At 35.4% G+C, this 21,931-nt stretch overlaps 1 protein-coding gene across 1 annotated transcript; it reads left to right on the top strand.

Moving 5' to 3' along the window:
• Nucleotides 1–116: 116 nt before the first annotated feature.
• Nucleotides 117–20,079, top strand: LOC134533195 (signal peptidase complex catalytic subunit SEC11A). Its single transcript, XM_063370567.1, has 5 exons — nucleotides 117–403; nucleotides 3,477–3,586; nucleotides 7,643–7,792; nucleotides 10,384–10,561; nucleotides 18,268–20,079. The coding sequence occupies exons 1-5, from the start codon at nucleotides 356–358 to the stop codon at nucleotides 18,316–18,318; spliced, it is 537 nt and encodes a 178-aa protein (XP_063226637.1). The 5' UTR covers nucleotides 117–355; the 3' UTR covers nucleotides 18,319–20,079.
• Nucleotides 20,080–21,931: the final 1,852 nt, after the last annotated feature.

Consider the following 21,931-nt stretch of genomic DNA (forward strand, 5'->3'; position numbering starts at 1 on the left):
TATATGAATTTTAAAATAATTTATGATCCAAAATAACTAATCCTACAATTGTCACTCATGTTGTCACCATGGATTTCGTGATGTTGTCAAACTTGAAAATAGGATCTGAGATAGTTGACTAACGTTAAAACACCACCGAAAAAAAAAGACGAAGTGAATGCATGTCGAATTGTCGAGTAAACTGACGTGGCCCGGTTGATACAATCTGGGAACTTAAATGATATTTAATTTGTTTAGTGTTCAAATTATTTTTTCATTATTTGAGGTGTGTGGTGTGGAATGTGTTGAGACGTAGTTCAGGGCAGTTGAAGTAAAACAAGTTATTTTCCATTTTTGTAACAAAGCTTCAAGAAAAATGCTTCAGAGCTTATTTGACGATGTAAAGCGTATGAATAAACGCCAGGTCTGTATAAAAATATAAATAAATGATGACGCTGCATATAATAACATAGGGTTATTGGTATTAGTGTATAATAAATTTTTAGTTCTAATGATTTTTTTCAGACCTTACTTACCTAGTACCTAACTGAAAAATTTTGTTCAACGTCATTCTTTGCAATCTTCTTTCAACACAACCACCTCAATGTTTAGTAGAACTGTATTTGAGATGGTTTTTTTCTATGCATAACCTGATAATCTAGCTTATAATTAATTACCTTCTGAAGACTATGGTTTCAGGAGTGAATCACAGGGGATGACTGCTTACTCCTCCTTGTATGATTCTCACTTTCTAAGGTCTCTAAATGTTTTAATCCAGCTGACATACAGGATGGGTGAATCCATAGTTGTATGTAATATGACTGAGTGTTGATATTTGACAACACTACTTATTGAGCAGTCCAAAAAAATACAATATCTTGTAGTGCTACTTAAAACCAAATCGTTCATTATGTATATTGTCTTCAAATTTTATTTTCTGTGTATCAGGTGCCTTAAGAGAGTGAATGTCATCAGTAGCTATTGTACTTGTTAATAAAATATAAATTACGAAAAATGTTTGTCTTACTTTTGGAGTATTAACTACATTTTTGGACTGACTATCACAAAATGTTTTAAATCTTTATGGTATTATATTTTTACATCTTTCACAGTGAGGAGAAAAAATGTACTATTCGCTCCTGTAAACTGCATTGAGCTATGTCAAATAGTTTTCCAGCAACAGACTTGTAAAGCGTAGGTCGAATGTTTACGTGATATCCAAGTATTTCATGCAATTTCACAGTTGTTTAAGTGCATTAAACCTGGCTTGTAGCTGCAGTTTTAAGTTTTTAGTTTGGTACCTGTGTAAATATTTGTGCATGCATTTTATTGATAAAAATGACATGCATGGATTTTATGTGTTTGTATTGCTATTATTTGTTACAATGAATATGTGCATTTGATATAAATACACATTAAAATTATCTTGGTGAATAATTAAAACACAGATTTATTGCTTGCATACTCGCAAAGCTACTTCACTGTTATTCGTAATCAAGCGTTGTAAACATACCCTATTAGACATTTATTTGCTGAATACTGATTGTTTAAAACCAATGGAAACGAAAATTATGGTTTAGGCTACTTTAAAACAGTAGGCAGGTTAGTGATTAAAGTATGGAACCATTTCCACTTACTCTTGTCAACTTTGGGGTCATTATGGACACGAGATGAGAATTGATCACTGGTGGAATGAACGGATGGGGGAAACGGGAGTGTTTCGAGAAAACCCACTGGCTCACTGCAGCGTCTGCCACATTTACCACCTGCGTAGAATCAGGGTTCGGCCTCGCCGAGAGGTTGCCTTTGTGGGAGGCGAGTGATGTTCGCTCATAATTGACTCATATCGGGTGTTGGGATCAAATATTTTTCACACGAACCTTACACACCGCTGCAAACATGGCCACTGACCCATGTGGTGTTACATAGAGTTTGATCAATAGAGTTGTTTGTTGCAAAAAAAAAGGATGGGGGTGATATTTAGGCTGGTAGTAAGAAATTCTAAAGATTTTTTTTACTTAAACAAATGGCCAAGCAATATATTTTTTCCAAACAGTCACTGCTAAATTCACTGTGTCTGAAGCATTGACTAAATATTTTTACATCTGCAGTTCCTAAACATACCTACTTTAGATGTTTTGTTTATTAATATGATGGAATTTTTATTTTTACCCTCCTGACTTAGGATTCATGGGTAACTCTCAGAAGACCAGCATGAACTGGGTTTCACTGATGCATCTCTGTGAGCTAGCAGGAATCTGGGTTCTTTGTTAAACTGTGAGGTGTCAGTGTCACTTGTCACTGAGCAGCACTGGGGTTAGACACACATTTACTGTGATGCATTGGAAGAATTGCTGGGAACAAACATAAACGTGTTTTTTTTAATAGGTGAAAAAATTAAAATAATGTAGCCATACCTATGATGATATAAAAATAATGTGCCCTAAATAAAAAAAAATGCTTAAAAAAATAAATATTATTCTCTTATTCATTGAGACAGTGTTATTTTATTTTTTACTAATTTATTTTGTTCCATGGATCCCACGTGGAATCAAGGCTCTGGGATATAGAACATGTCAAGTATATGCACATGCATTGCTATTGAAAAACATGTTTACCTCCTTTAAAACACAATACTTATTTCATATCTAGAATTATTACTGTACAGTGTGTACCTACATAAGTAGTTGTAAAATTAAACTTAAGTAACTTTTCACTTAAAGTAAATTTCAGCATAATTAAACTATCTAATTGAACCTCTAAAAGTTCAGAAATGCTATTAAATTTGTTTGATCATAAACATTATTTTCATTGCTTTTGTTCCCAATTAAGTAATCGTAGTTATAAAATTTACATTTCAATACACCTTTTGTCCTTTCATGTTTTCGAATGATAGATTCCTTTTGATATATCACATAATATGCAAGTTCTGTAACAGCTCTTAAGGAATTGATGTCAGATGTACCCTACTGGCACAGATAATTCATAATTCACAAGTTTTTGTTAAACACAAGAGGTTACTTATTCTAGACCAGTGTATTTCAGATTTGTAAATTCAGTAGGAACATAGTAGGAACAGTCTGTTAGCAGAAGGAATAGTTTTAGGTCTTCCAAGAAGTAACATCTAACTTTACAAGTGATAGGGGCAAAATATATTTTAAAAGTTTTCATTGTCACCTTATCAAAGTTGTCTTGGTGTGGGTCATGTGTTATCTATCGACTGCCTCAGTGCTCAGTATTGAGTGAGTTAAAAAAAAAAAAGGTTTATGTAACACAAATATTACACCTGATTTTTAGTAATCTACTACATATTTTGTATTCTAAGAGGAAAAATTAATACATTTGTACTGTTTTAAAAAGAACTTTGGGTTCAAAACCTATAATTTGGACACCTATAACATAAATTTTTTTTAACTTACCTACTTGCTGTTGGCCTGTAACTAACAACCTATTTTCATTCTCTAATTATAACTTACTTTGTTTCCTGTTGATTGCAGTTCCTGTACCAGGTTCTGAGTTTTGGCATGATTGTGTCCTCGGCACTGATGATATGGAAGGGTCTGATGGTGGTCACAGGAAGCGAGAGCCCTATCGTCGTTGTTTTAAGGTACTTTTATCATATGCAAGTTAGTGGATTGGATGTTGTGTGGTATTCTAATATATGTATATTTCATGTGTGTTGTTATATGTCACTTCTGCTCGTGGCCTCAAACAACTCCAAACACATGTGAAATGTATTTTGAAGCACTTGAAGACAAATTTACTAATTATGAAGATGATATTTTAAAATGTACCAGGCGTGGAGTGATTCTACAACCAACACACATACCACAGCTATATTAAGTCCAAGGCTCAATCCCTACTGAATTTTGCCTTCGGTATGAACCTAAGTCAGTTCAATAATACCAACCTCTCAATTCTCTACTTGATTTGTGTTTCACTAATCTATCTGAATGTGTGGTCTGAAAAGCTTAATATGCTTTAGTTAAAAATATCTGCTACACCCTACTCTCAATATTAAAATAATCTTGGGATATTTATTCAACCACAAATAATGACCCCTTCACCTATAGAAATTATAAAAGCGGCTATTATTTAGGTTTATCTAACGCCATAAAGGATCACAACTGGTTGGAATTCTATAAGAAAATAGATGTAAACCTCTTGGCTGATGAATTAACAAAGTGTTTATGTGATAATTTAAATACTTAATCCCATTGTCGACTGTCTGAGTGTCCAAATTCTCCCATGGGTTTTTCAAGGACCTCATTCAAGCCTTGAAAAAAAAAAAAAAACTGTCTTAAATTATTTAAAAGAGATAACAATATGCTGTATTACATACATTTTTCCTATTACCGTCAAAGAGTTAAACTTATCAAAAGAGACAAAATCAAGATAAACAATGACATATAGAAGACCTCAAAATTTTTTGGCAATATGTCAACGTAATGAAGATTGGTTATAAACAAAATTCATCTTAAATATCAAAGAGGTTTTTTTCAGAAGGTCCTGTTTTGATTTCAAATTATTTTACCTAATATTATTCTAGTGTTTATGTATTGCCGAATGTCATGCCTCCCAATGTTACTGTGAATGCCACTTTAGATTCAATTCCAGTATTTTTCATTTCTGAGAGCGTAGTACGATGGGGCATTAAATCCCTTAAACCTACCAAGTGTACAGGACGGAATACCCAATTTCACGTTGAAAGGATGTTCTTTCATAATCATGCCTCTGTTATACTACTAATACTAGTTTAAAAACAGAAGTCTTACCCCAGAAGTGGAAAATTGCTAAGGTTATTCTGATTCCTAAAAAAAAGGCAGTAAACTACAAGTTACCTATTATAGGCCTGCATCTTTACTTAGTGGTTTTGCAAAAATAAAATTTGAAAACATTGTGTTTAGGCAACTGAATTTCAACCTTAAAAGTAGATTATCTGACAATCAACATGGTTTTATATTTAGGATGTCAACTACCATAAATTTATTTACTTTTATAAATCTTATATACACTGAAGGGTCAAGTTGATTCTACTTTGAACTCGTCAAGGCATTTGATACTGTGAATAGGGTTACCAGACACTGATAACAAAAAAGGAGGACATTCACCTTGAAAAAGGAGGACATTTCACTAAAAAGGAGGACAATATATTTTCTTAAAAAGCCATGAATTAATTACAATGGAGAACGATATTTTACAATGTTTTGGCATTTAATACAGTTTCAGTATAAAGAATCAAACAAACTACGCATATACAGCATATTAAAAACACGTGCTTCTGCATGTGCTGCTACCTGTCAAGCTGTCATAGAACTACTTACTAGTGGGATGACTCTGCGGACAGCGCGCGCTTTACTCAGAGTGTAACTGCAGGAATTATCTCACTTTATAAAAAAGCCGGACATTTTGGAGCATTAAGGAAAATCCGGCCGGACGCAAAAAAATACATAAAAAGGAGGACATGTCCTCCTTTTGCCGGACGTCTGGTAACCCTAACTGTGAACCACTGAATAATACTTCAGAAGCTAACAAGATTTGGTGTGTGTGTGATAAATATGTAGGTTGGCTCTCTAGCTACCTTAAAGATAAATGTTGGTTTATTTCAATTATAACTTTATCTCTTCTTCACACCAAGCTCCCTCTGGTGTTCCTCAAGGAGGTACTCGATCACCTTTATTATTACTCTTCAGGTCTGTTATTTCCTGGCAATCTTAAAATCTTTAGAAAGATCACTTCTGAAAATGATTGTCATCTATTCCAGGTATGACATTTCTGAAATCTCTAATTGGTGCAATGCTAAATTGATGACACTCAATAAAGAAAAGAACAAAAGTTATATCTTGCACAAAGAAACTATTTCCTAGTCGGTGTGACTACAAGCTTGATAATATAACTAAGCAAAAACTTTATATGTAAAAGACTGAGGCATTACACTTGACTTTAAATTATATTTCCATCATCATATTAACTCTTCGGTATCTAGCTCACATAGAACCCTAGCCTTGATTGAATTCATTACTTGCTACACATCTGAAACTGACTCATTACTACATTCTACTATTCGTTAGTTAGGAAAATTAGATTATGGTTCCGTAATTTGGACCGACATAATCCCTTCTGACTATGATAAACTCGAAAACATTCAGTCTAGATTAATTAAAATTATAAATCAAAAGCATGTCTCAAGATCTTTTCTACCACCCTTAATTGAACGCAGAAATCTATTAGATCCGCTCATTGTCCGCAACTGCTTTAGTTCCAAAATAAGCTAAAATTATTTCTTAGATAATTCTGAGCTTAAAGTTCCTCAATTTAACAGTAATTCACAGGTATTACTCTGTACTGTTATACCTAACAATACTAATGATATCATATACAGATTGATTAACAATTAGATAAATATGAAAATTTTTTTGACAGCAAAGTGGGCATGGAAAGGTTATGTGCTAGTGTACATAATTAATGAATTCTTTTTTCTTTTTAAATTATTATAACTTACCTCCTTTTTGTTATATAAATAAACCAAATTGTCATGAAAAAAATGTTTCTAATCTTGTTGATTTTATTTTTCCTTTTTTTTATTGATTTCATATTATTATTGTTTTTTTTATATTTGTATCTATGTGCCGGTTGTTTTGTGGTATTATTTTGAATTTTATGGTTCTTTGTGTTTGTTGTGTGTGTTGTAGTCCCTGCAAGTATGCAGTGCTGCTAGTGTCAGTTGGCTATGTGCTGGTAGTTCCTACCCGAGTTCTCTCCTTGCAGGTGGTGCCTACGTGGGTCTGGTGCTTGCATGCCCGTAGGGACTACAATGTCCTTTGTACCTTTTTGTATGTCATGCCCACCTTAAAAGTTCCCAAACCATTGGTAGGCATGTTACAAATAAATAAATAAAATTATTTATAATTTTGCTTATTACATGCAAACTGTAAAAATTATTACAAAAAGTTTCCGAAAAAATTCTGAAATTCGTTTACCAGGTATTTGGAGACAACCTGTATTTCCCTTTCCCCAGAAAGTAGCCAAAACAACAGAGCATGCTGTAAACTGATTGTAGTGTTTCCTAAATGGTAGTTGCTGCAGGCAGCAAAATTAAATTTTCTTCTCTGACTGATTATTACTTTCTGAGCTTTAGCCCTTTGGTGTTTACTCACACCGCTGAAAGTTAGTTTTCTGCCACCGTAACCCTGGGGACAAGGCCGACTGCAGCTATACTATCTGTGAACCACTCTCAGCATGTTGTCACATAAAGTAGGTGGAAACAAGCAAGTTAAGGGGCCCGCCTAGTCAGGGGTGTGTCTGTGATGGTGAGGCGGGATGATGAGAGTGACAGTCGCTGGTGCTTCTAGCGCGGTATCGCCTCTGGACCGGCACGCATTCATCTCGTCGTGCACAGGGCAACCGTGAAATTTGAGCTAGAACCAAAAAATTGTATGGCAGAGAAATAAAGATAAATGTGTCATGCAAGTCCCACGAATGCTTTCGAGAATCTGTACGGAAACAGAACTACTCATCTGCCCTAAGGGTATTCTCAAATGCTTTGCGTGAACAGACCCCACTCGGATATGTGGGGAAGTTATCAGATTGTGTGGTTTCTTGTGAAGCTCTGCACACCGGGTGGGCGGGGCCCTTAACGCTGTTGCTTTGCTTGCCTGAGCAGCGGCAGCATGGAGCCAGCGTTCCACAGAGGAGACCTGCTGTTCCTCACCAACTACAAGGAGGAGCCTGTGAGGGTGGGAGAGATCGTGGTCTTCAAGGTCGAAGGTCGTGACATCCCGATTGTCCACAGAGTTCTCAAGCTGCATGAAAAGTGAGTACTGAAATAACTTTCACAGTTGTGATTCGCTGATTCCTGCTTGCAGCATTTATATTTTGGCTTGTAGCATTTATGAAGCATTATATAGAACTGACTTTAGTATTACCAAAATGGTAGTCACAGTCACTATAGTTAGGAACATATTTACTCTTTGACTGAATACCAGCATTAATTTAAACAGGGCAAAATATAAATTTATCGAAAACTGTATCATAGCATGTATGTAGCCTGCTTATTAGAAAGAAAACCAGCTTAAACTAAGATGATTATTTTATCCAGTAATAAGCCTGAGTGTGCATTGAGACAGGCAGGGTTAAACCAATCACTTTGCCTTGCACACGCATAAACCTTGTTAGGCAAGTCTCTTGGTGCACATTTGAACTTATCAAAACAACTTAATGAAAAAACTACAATCTCAGCCTCCCAACAGCATCAACAAGCCACTTTTTATGATGCTAGGTATTAAGATGTAAGTTAATAAAAATGTTGGTAGCGAAAATGTAAATATTTGATAATCTATGTTTGTGAAGTGTTAGATTATGAACAAAGAAAGCACAAAATTAACACACTAGTGGATTTCCATACATAATCACATCTAACTATGCTATTGAATCAGCACATAATTGTCTAAAAGTCTAAATGATAAAAGTTTACTAGGAAAATTATCAAAAATGAAATGATTTGAATTCATTAAATTAGATATTAAGGATAATCTTCATTATTTTAATTATTAAAAACTAACAATTAATTCTAAACGCAGTTTCCATCTTGTCTTACATTTTGGCTTGGCCAACGACTATTGAGATGTCTGGTAGAAAATGTCTTGAAATTAAATTTGCCATTCTCAGTTGTTTTTTTTTAATTTCCAAAAGCTGAAATACTAACTAATATTTAATATACACAATGCCTATTCAGTAGAACAGTTTTGAAATATACCCTCGGGACCACTACGTATGTCCTGGTAACATGCAAATTAATGATAGAAACAAGTGAGGAACTCACGGTGAAAAATAAGATTAATGCTAGAAACAAGTGAGGAACTCGCGGTGAAAAATAAGATGATGGCTGAAGCACTATGACAGTAGTCTCGTTGAGAAGTGGGAGCTGAGTAGATTAGAGATGTCTTTACAGTATCTGCTGCTGGGCCTACGAGTAGTGTAGTTGATGGCATCAGCCCCGGAAACTTCGGTGAGGTGAATGACGAACTGTGGAAGGTCAGTTAAATACATATCAGGCAGACTCCCTCTTTCTGAGCTCACAAAAATTGGCAAAACTTAGCTCTGACAATTTTAGATAATATTCTGAACCGTAAAACTTTTGACGACCGGAATCTTCTCGACACCTGCAATCTCTTCAAAGCGCGGGGTTGCCCTCGCATATGCAACAGTCACCTTGATGATAGCCACAGCTCAACTCTTTTTCCTTCTTACGATACCTGAGTTTAATTTTTTTCTTTGTAACATGTCCACAGCCTAGGGATTTAGCAGTGAGCATGACACATACAGACAGAAACAAAACAGAAAATAAAAAACAATACAAAAGTAAAACAAAACCAAAACAGAAACAAAAATGGTCACTACAAGTACCTGAACACACACTGTCGTCAGCACCAAAGTAGGCAAGCTCTACTGAGGAGAAACCACAGCAGGTAGGCACATCCACAGTTGGCCAACCAGAAACTGCATTTAGGACAAAACTAGCTATCTGTCACAACTGTGTTGGAGTGTAAATTATGACGAAACATTCAGAATTATATAAGAAATTTTCAGAAATTTTAAAATTATTTATATTTTTATTTATTTGGTTATGTTTTATATGCCATCCAACAGCTGAAGGCCATTGAGAGAGTGACTCAAAAATCAAATATGTAAAACATACAATATCATAAGTAACATACAATTACAAAAAAAAAAAAAAACTTTTAAAACAAACATAATTAAAAATATACGTACAGTGACAATACATGTGACAACATATGTGTAAAAACTTAAATGTAAAAAAAGTTCATAACAACAATTGTTTTTAATTTTTTACAGCTTTCCCTAAATTATGACAAGAATACAAATACATTTATAATTTTAACTTAAAAAACTATAAAAAATTATATGTACATATGAATAATAAAAAAATGATATATATAACTATAAATAAAATAACCACCATAAAGTACAGTATATAGATGAAGACAACCTCAAATTAAATCAACTTTAAAACAAATGGACTAGGTTTGTAGTGATTCTGGGTGAACTTAACAGTATTGCAATATATGAATAAAGTGAACGATCAATTTGCTTGGTCTGGAAAATAGGACGAACTATGTTTACTTGAATTATTATTTATATTATCTATGTTAATTTGTTGATCTTGAATAGTTAAATAAGCTGTTTTTTCTCGTGGGGATTGAAGATTTTCTAAAGTAGAAGAATTTTTAAAAGTTCTGTTTTTATTTTTGTAATAAGACGAGGAAGAATTATCTTTTTGGCGTGCTGGTGTGATGAGTGTTCTGTTTTGTCTTTACTTGCATGTTGCAGTTCAGTGTAGTGTGCTGCGGGGTAAAGCGTGCTCCTGCGATGTTTTCCGTGCAGGAACAACGGCACGGTGAAGTTCCTGACCAAGGGGGACAACAACAGCGTGGACGACCGAGGACTGTACGCCCCCGGCCAGCTGTGGCTCACCAAGAGGGACGTGGTGGGGCGGGCTCGGGGCTTCCTGCCCTATGTCGGCATGGTCACCATCTACATGAACGAGTACCCCAAGTTCAAGGTCCGTCCCTTCGCCATTTACTGTCACTTTCAATTGAATGTATTAAAGTTGGGAATGAGGCGAAACCAAATTTTTTTTTAAAATCGGGATTCATAAAATAATCCTTTAAGATTACCGAATCGTAGACACCCTAGAAAACTGTCAATAAAATAACAAAAACTATTTTAAAATAAGGCAAACACGGTGCAAAATCTAGGTATTTAAGCATAAATTTATGGAAAAAAAAATTGTGTAGAAAATGTTTGTTTTATCAAAAATGTAGTATAAAAATTGTATTTTTACATTTTATTCCCTTAAAATTTGTGTTCAACCTATGAATTAAAACTAATTCTTTTTTGTAATTCTGAAGAAAAAGTCTTTTTTCAAAAAAAAAATTATTAATTACTTTTTTTTTTTTAATTTTCTGACTTTTTTTTCCAATCATTCTCTACAAGGGTGTTTTAATACATATAGTTTTAATTAGTGGTTAGGTTAGGAACATTAACAGTACTGTTAAAAATAATGTGGGGAAAACTGGGTACGTAACGGATAGCTCAATTAAGTTTTATTACAGCTTTATTAATTACTGATATTTACATTACTAATAAATAATTGTACTTAAAAATGTCTGATCACCAATCACTTGCACTTAAAAATATTTTAGGCTCAACAGTGGTTCACCCCTTATCTTGCGCCACTCAGTCACCGCACTCTCACGATCCAGTCGAACTCCATGTCATGCCACTCTGAGGGGGTGGGGGGGGTGTCTTCTCTCTTTCACCCTCTTCATCGATATCACGCTTCCCTTTGCTGGAAAGAACTCCCGCGGAGGCTGGCGTCGCTATTTAAGTACTCTGGCGTCCTTCTCTAACCGACGAGAGCAGCTGTGACGAGTCGTGTCATCCCAGGCCGACCTGACGCCCGAACAGTTGAGAAAGGCATCACTTGCTCACGTCACTTCACGCGGCGGCCTTTGGAATGATGATGTGTAGGTAGTGGAGAGGGTAGCGACGACCCTTGTAATCCGGCCAGGCGTGCATGCCTTACGTCAGTGAACACCATGTGTCATGGCTAGAGCCAAGATTATATGGTTTTATGCGAAATCGCAAATTTTCACGCGAAATTCATCCCAAACCGCGAAAAATGCGAAATGTTTTCTAACCACAAATAAACACCTCAATATTGATTTAAATCGTTAACTACCGATTATTGGTTGATTGACAAAAATTCCGTATCTGTTTGTAGAAGAAATGGTCGTCATCCAACTGCAGTGTAGTGGTTATTTAATGCGTTAATTATTCATCTTAAAAAATTACAAGATATCACAAAAATTGACGATTTCACGAACAAAAAAAAGATCGTTATCGGAGTTAGGTTAGGGTTTTTAAACGCATCTAGCCACTGGAGATCACGCAATATTAACAACTGACGATCGTAAACTAAAATTAACAAGTTAACAAACACAACAACGTGAAAAATCTCAGCGCCTTGTTTGCTGTGTCCTTTGAAAAATACACGTGAACAAAAACTGCATTCATTAAATAAATACGTATGAAAATAAAATAAAAGCGAACATTGATATTTAATGATCACTTGATATTTAATGAAATTTCACTGTAACGCAATTTTGTGAGCTTGTTGAATAAGCAGTTTACCGTGAAGCCTTCATTTTCATTTCACACTTCACAGGCGAGAGAGCCAAAATCGTAACATAATCGATGTTTTCCGATCGCTAATGAAAAAGCACCATATTGCAAGGATTTATTTGTTTTACGGTCATTAAATATTTTAAATAACGCTTACCTACCCAACCCTCCCGGAAAATAAATAAAAACATTTATTTCACTGACCTGACATAACCTAACCTTTTACTTCGGGTTGAGTATATGGCTCTCTCGCCTGTAAAAAGTAGGCTTCCCGCGGTTTATTTTTTCGCTACAACTTCAGTAAATACTAGTTTTTGGTACCTCCGGGCTTTGTTTACAAATGACGTGCATAAATGAAAGCTAAATTTCTTAATCATGCCGAAAAATAAAGCTACTGCGGCATCACGTGCTGACGAGTTTAAGAATGAGGGATTATATGTCAGTGACGGAAAAATACTTTTCTGTAAATATTGTAATTGTCGTTTGGAGCATGAACGTAAGGACACGGTAAACAAGCACATAATTAGCGACAAACATGTAAAAGCTAAACGATCCCCATGCACTTTGAAACGACAGCTTTCTATCCCAGAAGCAGGAGTGGCGCAAATATGCGCAAAAAAACAAAAGGAAGATTTTGTTCTCGAAACTGTTGAAGCCTTTGTAGCTGCAGGTATTCCTCTTGAGAAACTTGACAACAGCAAGCTGACTGCATGGATGCAGAAGAATGTAAGTGGTGCTGGTGATCTTCCAACAGCGGATTGGATGAGGGAAAAGTACATTCCCCTACTTAGAGAGAAAAAAGAAGTGGAAATCAAGCAGCAGCTCTTGGGGCAAGATGTGGTCCTACTCGCAGATGAAACCACTGATAAGAGTAATAATTGTGTTTTCAACATCTTGTTTAAAATTCTGAAACCAGGTGCTGAACAAGATGTTATCTTAGGGGCTTCTTGTGTCCTTGATGCAGCAAATGCTGTTTGTTGTTCTCGGGCAGTGATTGATGTATGCTCCAAATATGAAGTCAAGGAAGAAAACATAATTGCGTATGTTACGGATAGTGCCAGGTACATGACAAAATCTGCTGGCACCCTTGAAGGTGTTTTTGGTGACCACATGTACCACATACAATGTTGGGCCCATAAAGTAAACATTGTTGTGCAGATCTGGCAAAACAACTTGGAAGAACTGAACCTCTTCGTTTGTAAGGTAAAGATGGCCTTTCTTAACACCAGAAAGAGGAGGCATGCATACCTTCAATTTCTTCTCCAGAAACATGGAGAAAACAAGGCTCTGGTCAAGTTATTCCCCATGCCAGTTGTTACACGTTGGAACACGTGGTTTGAATCTGTATCATACCTCGCACTCCATCTGCACGACATTGTGGAATTCTTTGAGCAGCTTAGCGAAGATAACTCTGGTGTTAAATATATCAAGGGTCTCCAGAAGGAAGAGTTACAATGTCTTGAGGCCACTCTTACATTTGTGGCTCAAAACTGTAACACCTTTGTAGAGCTAATTAATTTTCTTGAAGGAACAAAGTATCCTACTGCTCATCAGTTGTGCACAAAATTGAGTAAACTGCAAACTACTCTTGATGTCTTGGCTAAGGGAATATTTCCTGAAAATGTTGAAGACATTTTGGCTGAAATGAAAACTGTCAACTCTGCAGCCCTTAAAGAGCAGTTCAAGAACACAGCTAAACTCAGTCTTATAAAACTGATTGATCTGGTGAACACTGATCCATCTCGTCAACTATTTCTGGGAATCAGCGCTCTAATGAATCCTCAAAATGTAGGAAACATTCGTGTGGAGGAAAAAGAATTCCAGAAACATATTGGGAACCTACCTTTCCTTTGCAAGGTGCAGAAGACTTCTGTAGCGACAGGCTACATAACACTCCAAAACCTGGTTTCCCAAGAGCAGAAGAAACCGCATGTGAACTACATAGACATGGTGGACATACTATGTAAAATGAAAGCGGATTATCCTGAATTTGCAGCTGCTGCTTTAAAGTTACTATGGATACCTGCAACGAATGTGGACTCAGAAAGATCTTTTTCTAAGTATTCTGTAGTTGTAAGTGACAGAAGAAGATCTCTAAAACCAGAGAATGCTGAACTGCTGACAATGGTGGCTTTTTCCTGAGCTTAATTATATTGCATTTATAGAACAAAAGTTTAACTTTAGTTTCTATTTTAATTAATTTAGACTCTCTCCTGAACTCGGGAACAGTACTTACCTGCATAAGAATACTGAATATTTTAGTTGTTAATTTTTTATGTACTCTCAACATAGTATTGTTTAATGTGCATATTTTAAGTCTCTAACCACGAATTATTGAAGCATTTGATCAAGGCAGCTCTGCTAGGTGTGTACATGTTATTACATGTGTTTTAATTTTTTATGACGATAAAGACGAAATCCACAATTCTTAATGACGAAAAGTCCTTTTTCATAACACCATAAAATCTTGGCTCTAGTCATGGCATGTGACGGTGGTCTGGTAGGGCTGCCAGCCAGCTCGAAACGTGGGGCGTGTCGCGGTCCTGTCTGCATTCGTAACAGTATGAATACTATCCTACTGGTATTTACAGTAAAACCTTTTTGTTGTGACCCCATTTATTGCGACCACCTCTCTATTACAACCCGATTTCGAGGAACCGTGAAAAATTGCCGAAAATCCGAAGAAAATCTGACAGAAAATAAGTTTCTTGTGGTGAGTAGTGTGTTACTGCGTTTCTCTTGCCGAGTACTGTACTGTCGTAGGCAGCGCATATCTAAAAATAGATACCATTTCCTGTCGACCTCTGTCAGCGCTTAACAACCCCCATTCCACGTCCTTTGCGGCAGGGAGCAGATAAAGGTTTTTGTGGCGACGTGTTTACGACCACTGTCAGCGCTTAAAAACCCCCATTCCACATCCCTTGTCCCTTTGCCGGCAGGGTGCAGATAAAGGTTTTTGTAGCAACGTGTTTACGTTTAGCTTTTTGTGAGTGTCTAGTGTGGTACGCAGTTAAGGCAAAGAAAGCTACCTGCTGGATTTCTCTTAATTTTGATTACTATCGGTTGACAATACACAGCGACCGACTGGATACACGCCCGCCTCGACTTGTTTTAACTGCCACAGCGATGTTTGTTTTGACAGCTCAAGCAATTATCTTTTCCTGTGGGTTGATAGAAAAAGGTCGCTTCACCCAGCATTAAAAAAAAAGGCTACGCCACTTACTGCCCATGCAGGAAACACACTGGCTGCCGTCTGTCTCCCTCGCATTTATCTTTCTTCTAACATTCCAAGTCTCACCTCTCGCGCGAGCTATAACGAAGCGACCACGCATTGCACCCACTCGCGTTGCAGAACCTACAGCTGCCATATTTTTAAAGGAAATGTCCCATTATTTTTCTGTTATTCTTACACGAACATTATTGGAAGTATTAAAGCCGACACAAAAATACGTTGTGTGTTAAAATTAACAGATTTTAATGATCTGTCAATTTTTTTTTTTTTTAATTTTTTTTTTGATTTTCACATTTTGGTCAAAATGTCCAATTTTTTGATGGTTCCCGAGAATGTATTCATAAAATCACTGCTTCGTTAAATCCGGGGTTCGTGACATCGGGGTTCTAGTGTATTTAACTACGGAAAGCAGAAAACATACATGTAAACTAACACATATTTTCTTTAGAGGTGGCCTGTAGGGCGACGAACTTATGAAGGTTGAAGTGGGTTTAAAGCAAAGCCGTCTAGCATTGTGAGTGACAGAATCCTGCCATTGTACGGCTGGTTAGCGAGTAGCGGTTTTTGGAAAGGGGGGTGGGAGGGGGGGGGGGGCTTGGGTTTGAAATGAACTGAAAATTTAGGAAAAAATCTATTACGACCCTCCCTCTATTACGACCCTTTTCCTGGGAACCGTGAGGGGTCGTTTCAGAGAGGTTTGACTGTAATTGAAGTTTTGTGAAAAGTAAACACCAAACACATTTAAGCAAAATATTTTATTTATCCATAATTTTTCATAGTTTAAGCTCACTAAGAATCTTTTGTACATTTCAAAATTAATAAATTAATATTCAGTAGCGTGACATTCTAAAATGCTATTTGATTAAAGTAATGCAGTCCTTATTGCCAATTTCAAATTAGTTAAATAAATAATTTTTTTTTCATTTTTAATATAAATTTTTAATAAATATATTTAATATAAAAATATATATGAGTATACATATATGAGTATACATATATATGTATGCTTATACTTAGGGACCCTTTTATTTCGCGAATGGTTTATTCACGAAATTTTTATACAAGCATATAGGGTCAACATACCAACAATTTATGTTATTTTTATTGTCTTACAAACCGTTTATGCGTCGCGAAATTACGCGAAATTTCACGAAATTTGCCATTTTTCTCGCTTTGCGCGAAATAGGGCTAAATTCCTCTATTTCACGAAATTTTGCACGAAATAGTCCATTTAAAATCACTATTTTTAAGATTTGCGCAAGAATATGTTTACAAGTCAAAGATAAAACTCCACACTACACGAAAATATTTTACAGAACGACGCCTAGGCAAATAATTTTTTCACTTTATAATTTGATAATATAAGTAACTTCATATTTTAACGCCTTCGGGTTCAAGAAACGGGTTTATTACGTTTATTAACCTAACAATAACACAACTGTTTTGTTTTCTTTCGTTGGCCAACGGGTTTCCTAACGGCCATAACAAGCCATAGAAAAGAAAGTACATAAACACTTTATCATTGCGACGCCATGTTGAATTTTTTAATTTTTCGCTGTGAATCTTTACTTTTTTCTTTCAAACCCCATTTATACGGAAAAAAAGTCTTAATTTTCTAGAACATTCACAATATATCTGAAGTCAATACCGAATTACGGTAATTTACAAAAAAAAAAAAAAAACAATAATTTTACCAACATGGCGTCCTTCCATACAAAATGACGTCCTTGATGTATTGTGAAGAAAACTTACACACTTTATCTCGTCTTCTCTGAGACGTTCGGAGAAACATTTATCTTTGGCTCAGAAACTCCGGGCTTGTTTGTTTTGATGCTGCTTATTGTTGAATACACACTTTTTATATATTTTTTTAGATTGATAAGTGGATTTAAGTGTTACTCTTGAATTTATATATTCATACATTTATCTGAAACAGTAATTTAGCTAGTACTTTGCACTCGAATGAAGCATGTAATTTAAACAACAGTTATACAATTGCAATTCGCCATATCTAAACGTGTTACAAGCGTTTAAATCATGCCGAAAATTGTATCAATTTGCTACTGACGGATTTTATGTATTTGATGCAAAGAATCAAATATTGATGTGCAAATTTTGCAACTTCCCAACAAGGGTTTATATTAATATTACAATTTTAAATGTGTAAATGTTCAAGTGTTTAAAAAAGCAAGATGTTTTCAATATTATCTCATAATGAAAGTTAAAATTTAACAGTTAAGTTATTTTCACTTTTCCTGTATTCTCTCCTCCTCCCCCCCCCCCCCCCCCCCCCCCCGTTACATAAATGTACTACGTGTTAAGTGAAACAAATTTTATTTACCGCTTTATTAAAAATTTTGACTTTTTACACCGCTTCTGCTGGTTTTTTTACACCGCTCTTACCAGGGGTTGTTACACCGCTTTCACTAGTTTTTTTGCACCGCTATTGGTAGTTTTTATTTACCATTTTTCAGGGTCCCTACTTATACTTATATATCTATAAATTATAAATGTTTTAAAAATAAAATTTTTAGAGTGTAAAATTTTGAATAATATTTAAGTTCCTTACCTTCAACCTCATTTAGCTGTGATCTGAAAACATCTTGTATTGCAAGTAAGATGTAAGTTAATGTTTCTGTAGGTTTGTAGGCTTTTGCAAATATCACAGAACAATTACATATATAACTTGAACATCTGCCTTGTGTATTACTTATCACTTACATATCATTTGATTTATTGTTTCACTTGTGAGTTATTTTTTTTAAGATTGGTTAATGTAAATTCTTTGTAGTGCATGCAAAATTGTCATAAGTTATATTTGAACTAATTTTCTTCTTCTTTGTTTCTAGTATGCTGTCTTGGCATGTCTGGGTATGTATGTCCTTATACATCGAGAATAACCTCCGGAGGTGGAAGCCAGACTCACAGAATGTGAACTCTACATTTTATGATTGATTCTTCCTTCATGCAGTAACTTTAAGCACATATTTATGTAATTACTAGGCTTCTGCAAATATTTTTATATATATTTTTAAAAATTCAAATTTAATATTAAATAATTCATGAATATTGAATATAGTTTGAATCAATTTTTAACATACAATGAATTTGTTTTTCATACATCACAAGCATCTGTGAAAAGTTAATACAAAACGCAGTAAAATGAAATAAAAAAAAGCATTACTTTTGGAACCAGAACCATAATAGAGTGGTGAAAAATGTAAGAGGCTAAAAAACCTGGCAATGGATTTTGACCCAGTAAAATTTTAAGTTGAAAATGGGTTTGCTAGACTAACATATTATAATCTTAAAAAGAGATTATTTGAATCATTATAACACCTACCTATGTTGTTCTATTTAAGACGCATGTACATATGTACTATGTTGCAAAATACAAATATAAATTTATTAATAAATCATTTCGACTTCATACATGTTGCACTCTTTTCATTAAATTTTTTGTAAATGAGTTGGTAATGATTATTAAAAAATAAAACTATTTTATTTGAAATGTCATATCCAATGTCACTTCGCGAATATTGAATATTTTTTAAATATTTGCAGACCCTTAGTAACTATCCAAAATGGTTTTGTACGTTGAAATAAAAAGAAAATCTTCCATAACAAATGGTATACAGTGAAAAGCAAAGAGTAAAATGTGTATGATTTTATATGCAGATGAAACTTGATCACCTGTAATTTTCAGCTATAATATTTTATTTTGTTCATCTGCACTACTTCAATTATTGACAAAGATATTTATTCTTAGCAGGTAAGTTTTCTTCAAAGTAGACATACAGAGTTTTTTTTTTTTTTAGTAATTTTATTGCATTTAAATGTCATTTTTGTGTCCTTTTATCATCCCAATGCATTTTGAGAATTTCTACAGTCCTGCAGAAAAGTCTTAAGACTGTGGTCCCATTTTGGTAATTTTATTACTATTATACCTCTCACTGTGTGGGACCCTCGAGAGTTTTGATATAGTTCAGGAGGAAGTAAGATTCATTTCTTGTTTAGATAGGTTTCCATTTTGTACTCTGGACATTATTCAGGACTGAATGTGTGATACCTGATACATGGTATTGAATGTTTTTCATTTATTTCGTAAGAGCAATCTTTTATTATAATATTTTTTGTTGCTGTTTGTTATCATGATCATCCATTCTCGTAAAGTAGGTCCTAGTATGCTATTGAACAGTCTAGGCAAGATGGTGTACATTTATTGTTCGTTGAACAGTGTTGAACAAACATCTGCAGTCTGGCCATCGTTAATTTACACTCCCCTTTAAGACCTGACTTTTTGTAAACGTAAAGAAAAAAAAAATTTTATGATGTCATGTTTGATTTTTTTGTTTTGTTTTTAATAAGGAATTTTAATGTTTGTTTTGGCTGAACTTCTTTAAAAAAAAATTTATGAACAAAATATAATAATTTTTTTGAACATTGTGTCGGTGTGTAATGTGTTACAGAGTTAAATGTAGATGTCTAGTCTTGTGGTATGGTATACATGTCACTCACTAAACTCATTTTGGCTAAATAGATTGATAAATGATGACTTAAGTGATAAAATGTGAGAGGTGTTTTGATGTGTGAAGTTGAGAACTGGTGACCTAAATGTTGCAGTACACTGTCAGTTTTTCATAATAAATGATTGAAAATGATTTGATGTTTTCGTAGCAGATATTTTTACTAAATTCCTGACACAACTTAAAGCTATGTTACAACTTAAAGTTATGTTACCTGGTGTTGCTTCACATACAAAATTACTAAGGACATGTATTTTTTTACGAAAAAATCTTATTGCTTATTAGACTGCAATAAGATATTCTTGCACTAGTGATTGTTCCCTTGTAATTTGCGGCCATCTCCAGAAGTCATTGCCCTTTTTGGCCAGGCCATTCAGGACGCCTTTTCTTCCGCACTGAATGGCCATGATTGGTGTGCGGACAGTAGACATGCACCTGTTACAGACCCAGCCAACCACGAACCACAGATAAAGCTACACACAGCTGGTCTGAAAATCTTTTTTGTGAAAAATACACGGCCCTACTAATTATTACTTGTGTTAATGTTAGCAGACTGCACACCCTTGGAATAGGTACATGTAGTGAAACTTCATTAATATGTATAAAACCAAAGTTACTGTATAATTAATTGATGTTTTGTTTTAATAATAGGTAAACTAACCAAACTATTGAAAAGTTACTGTGATTGTAACCTAGTATATTATGTTATCCAAACATATATGTACTTATATTAATAAAGCATTTTGTTAATGTGCAGTTCTACTTAAGTAAAATAAACTGTATGCAGTCATTATTTGTCTGAAGGAGTGTTGTATGTTAATGATGTTTCACTATATGGTTTTTAAGGAGATCCTCATAACTCATAAATTATCAGGATTGAGGACTTCATTCTAAAGATAATTTTGATATGATTTTTCATTTAGTAACAGTTATATAAATATTATTTTCTTTAAACTTGTAAATTACCACATGCCCACTTTATTTTGCTTTACGAAACACATTTGAGGGTGGGAGGGGGGAAACTAGTATAAAAGGCAGGAGGCAGCAATATATTTGTGTGTGTGTGTGTACACACACACACACACACACCTACACACACACAGAAACAAAATACACTTGCATAAAGACGGTTATACGCACACAGAAACAACTACACACGCATGAAAAAAATTAAATAAAACTTACCAGACGAAAACAGGAACGACTCTGTGTGTACTGCACGCACGCACAACGAGGAGGGCTGGAACGTCGTACAGCACACTGTAACCTGTAACACAGAAAGAGACCACCTGGCTTAGCACTCGAATTTTTTTTTTTCAAGACAGCGCAAAGACACTGATGTCAATATTTTATGTTTTATGTACTGACCGGAATCGAAGAAGAACGGTGCAGGACTCCAGAGGGCAGACAGGCGTTCTCCAAGCGGATCACACTGGGGAGTAGCTCGACGCAAGGAGAAGCACTGAATACCTGCAACACACAATATTTTTTACGTAAATGTACTCCTTTTTTTTATTTATGTGAAAATATATTTCTGTATTTAGTTGTGATAAGAAATTCTGTATTTTATTAAGTATAAATTTTTTTTCAATTTTTATTTTTGAAACAAAATATTTTTTTTCTATTTGATTATTAACAGCAAGTGCGCGTGCATCTGTTATTTTTTTTTTGGGCCAGGCGAGGGGGCAGGCAGGACGACTTGAGCGCTCCATGCGGCGGTGCGCGGTAACTAGCCAGATGTAAGCTGCACGGCGCGGCAGAAACATCGCTCCGTGCACGGGACGGCCAGGGAGCGCGGGGGGTCGGTAGGGTCCTCACGCGCCGTGTATGGGGGGGAGGGGGGGCAGTCCGTCCAGGAGGAGGGAGGGGACGCTGTGCGCACCACGGGTGGGGGCTGGAGCATGGAGGGCACGCTCTGCGCGCGCTGCCCGTCGGTAGGACACGGGTGTGCACGGCATCCATCTTGTTTCGAGCTAAGTCGTTCATG

Source organism: Bacillus rossius, chromosome 6 (assembly GCF_032445375.1).
Source record: "Bacillus rossius redtenbacheri isolate Brsri chromosome 6, Brsri_v3, whole genome shotgun sequence".
NCBI classification, from domain to species: Eukaryota; Metazoa; Arthropoda; class Insecta; order Phasmatodea; family Bacillidae; genus Bacillus; species Bacillus rossius.

Bases quoted from the DNA above. Each gene is read 5' to 3' on its own strand.
- LOC134533195 (XM_063370567.1), top strand. From the start codon at position 356: ATGCTTCAGAGCTTATTTGACGATGTAAAGCGTATGAATAAACGCCAG. The intron at 3,587-7,642 runs GTACTTTTATCA...TTGCCTGAGCAG, and splicing joins CCTATCGTCGTTGTTTTAAG to CGGCAGCATGGAGCCAGCGT. The intron at 10,562-18,267 runs GTCCGTCCCTTC...CTTTGTTTCTAG, and splicing joins ACGAGTACCCCAAGTTCAAG to TATGCTGTCTTGGCATGTCT.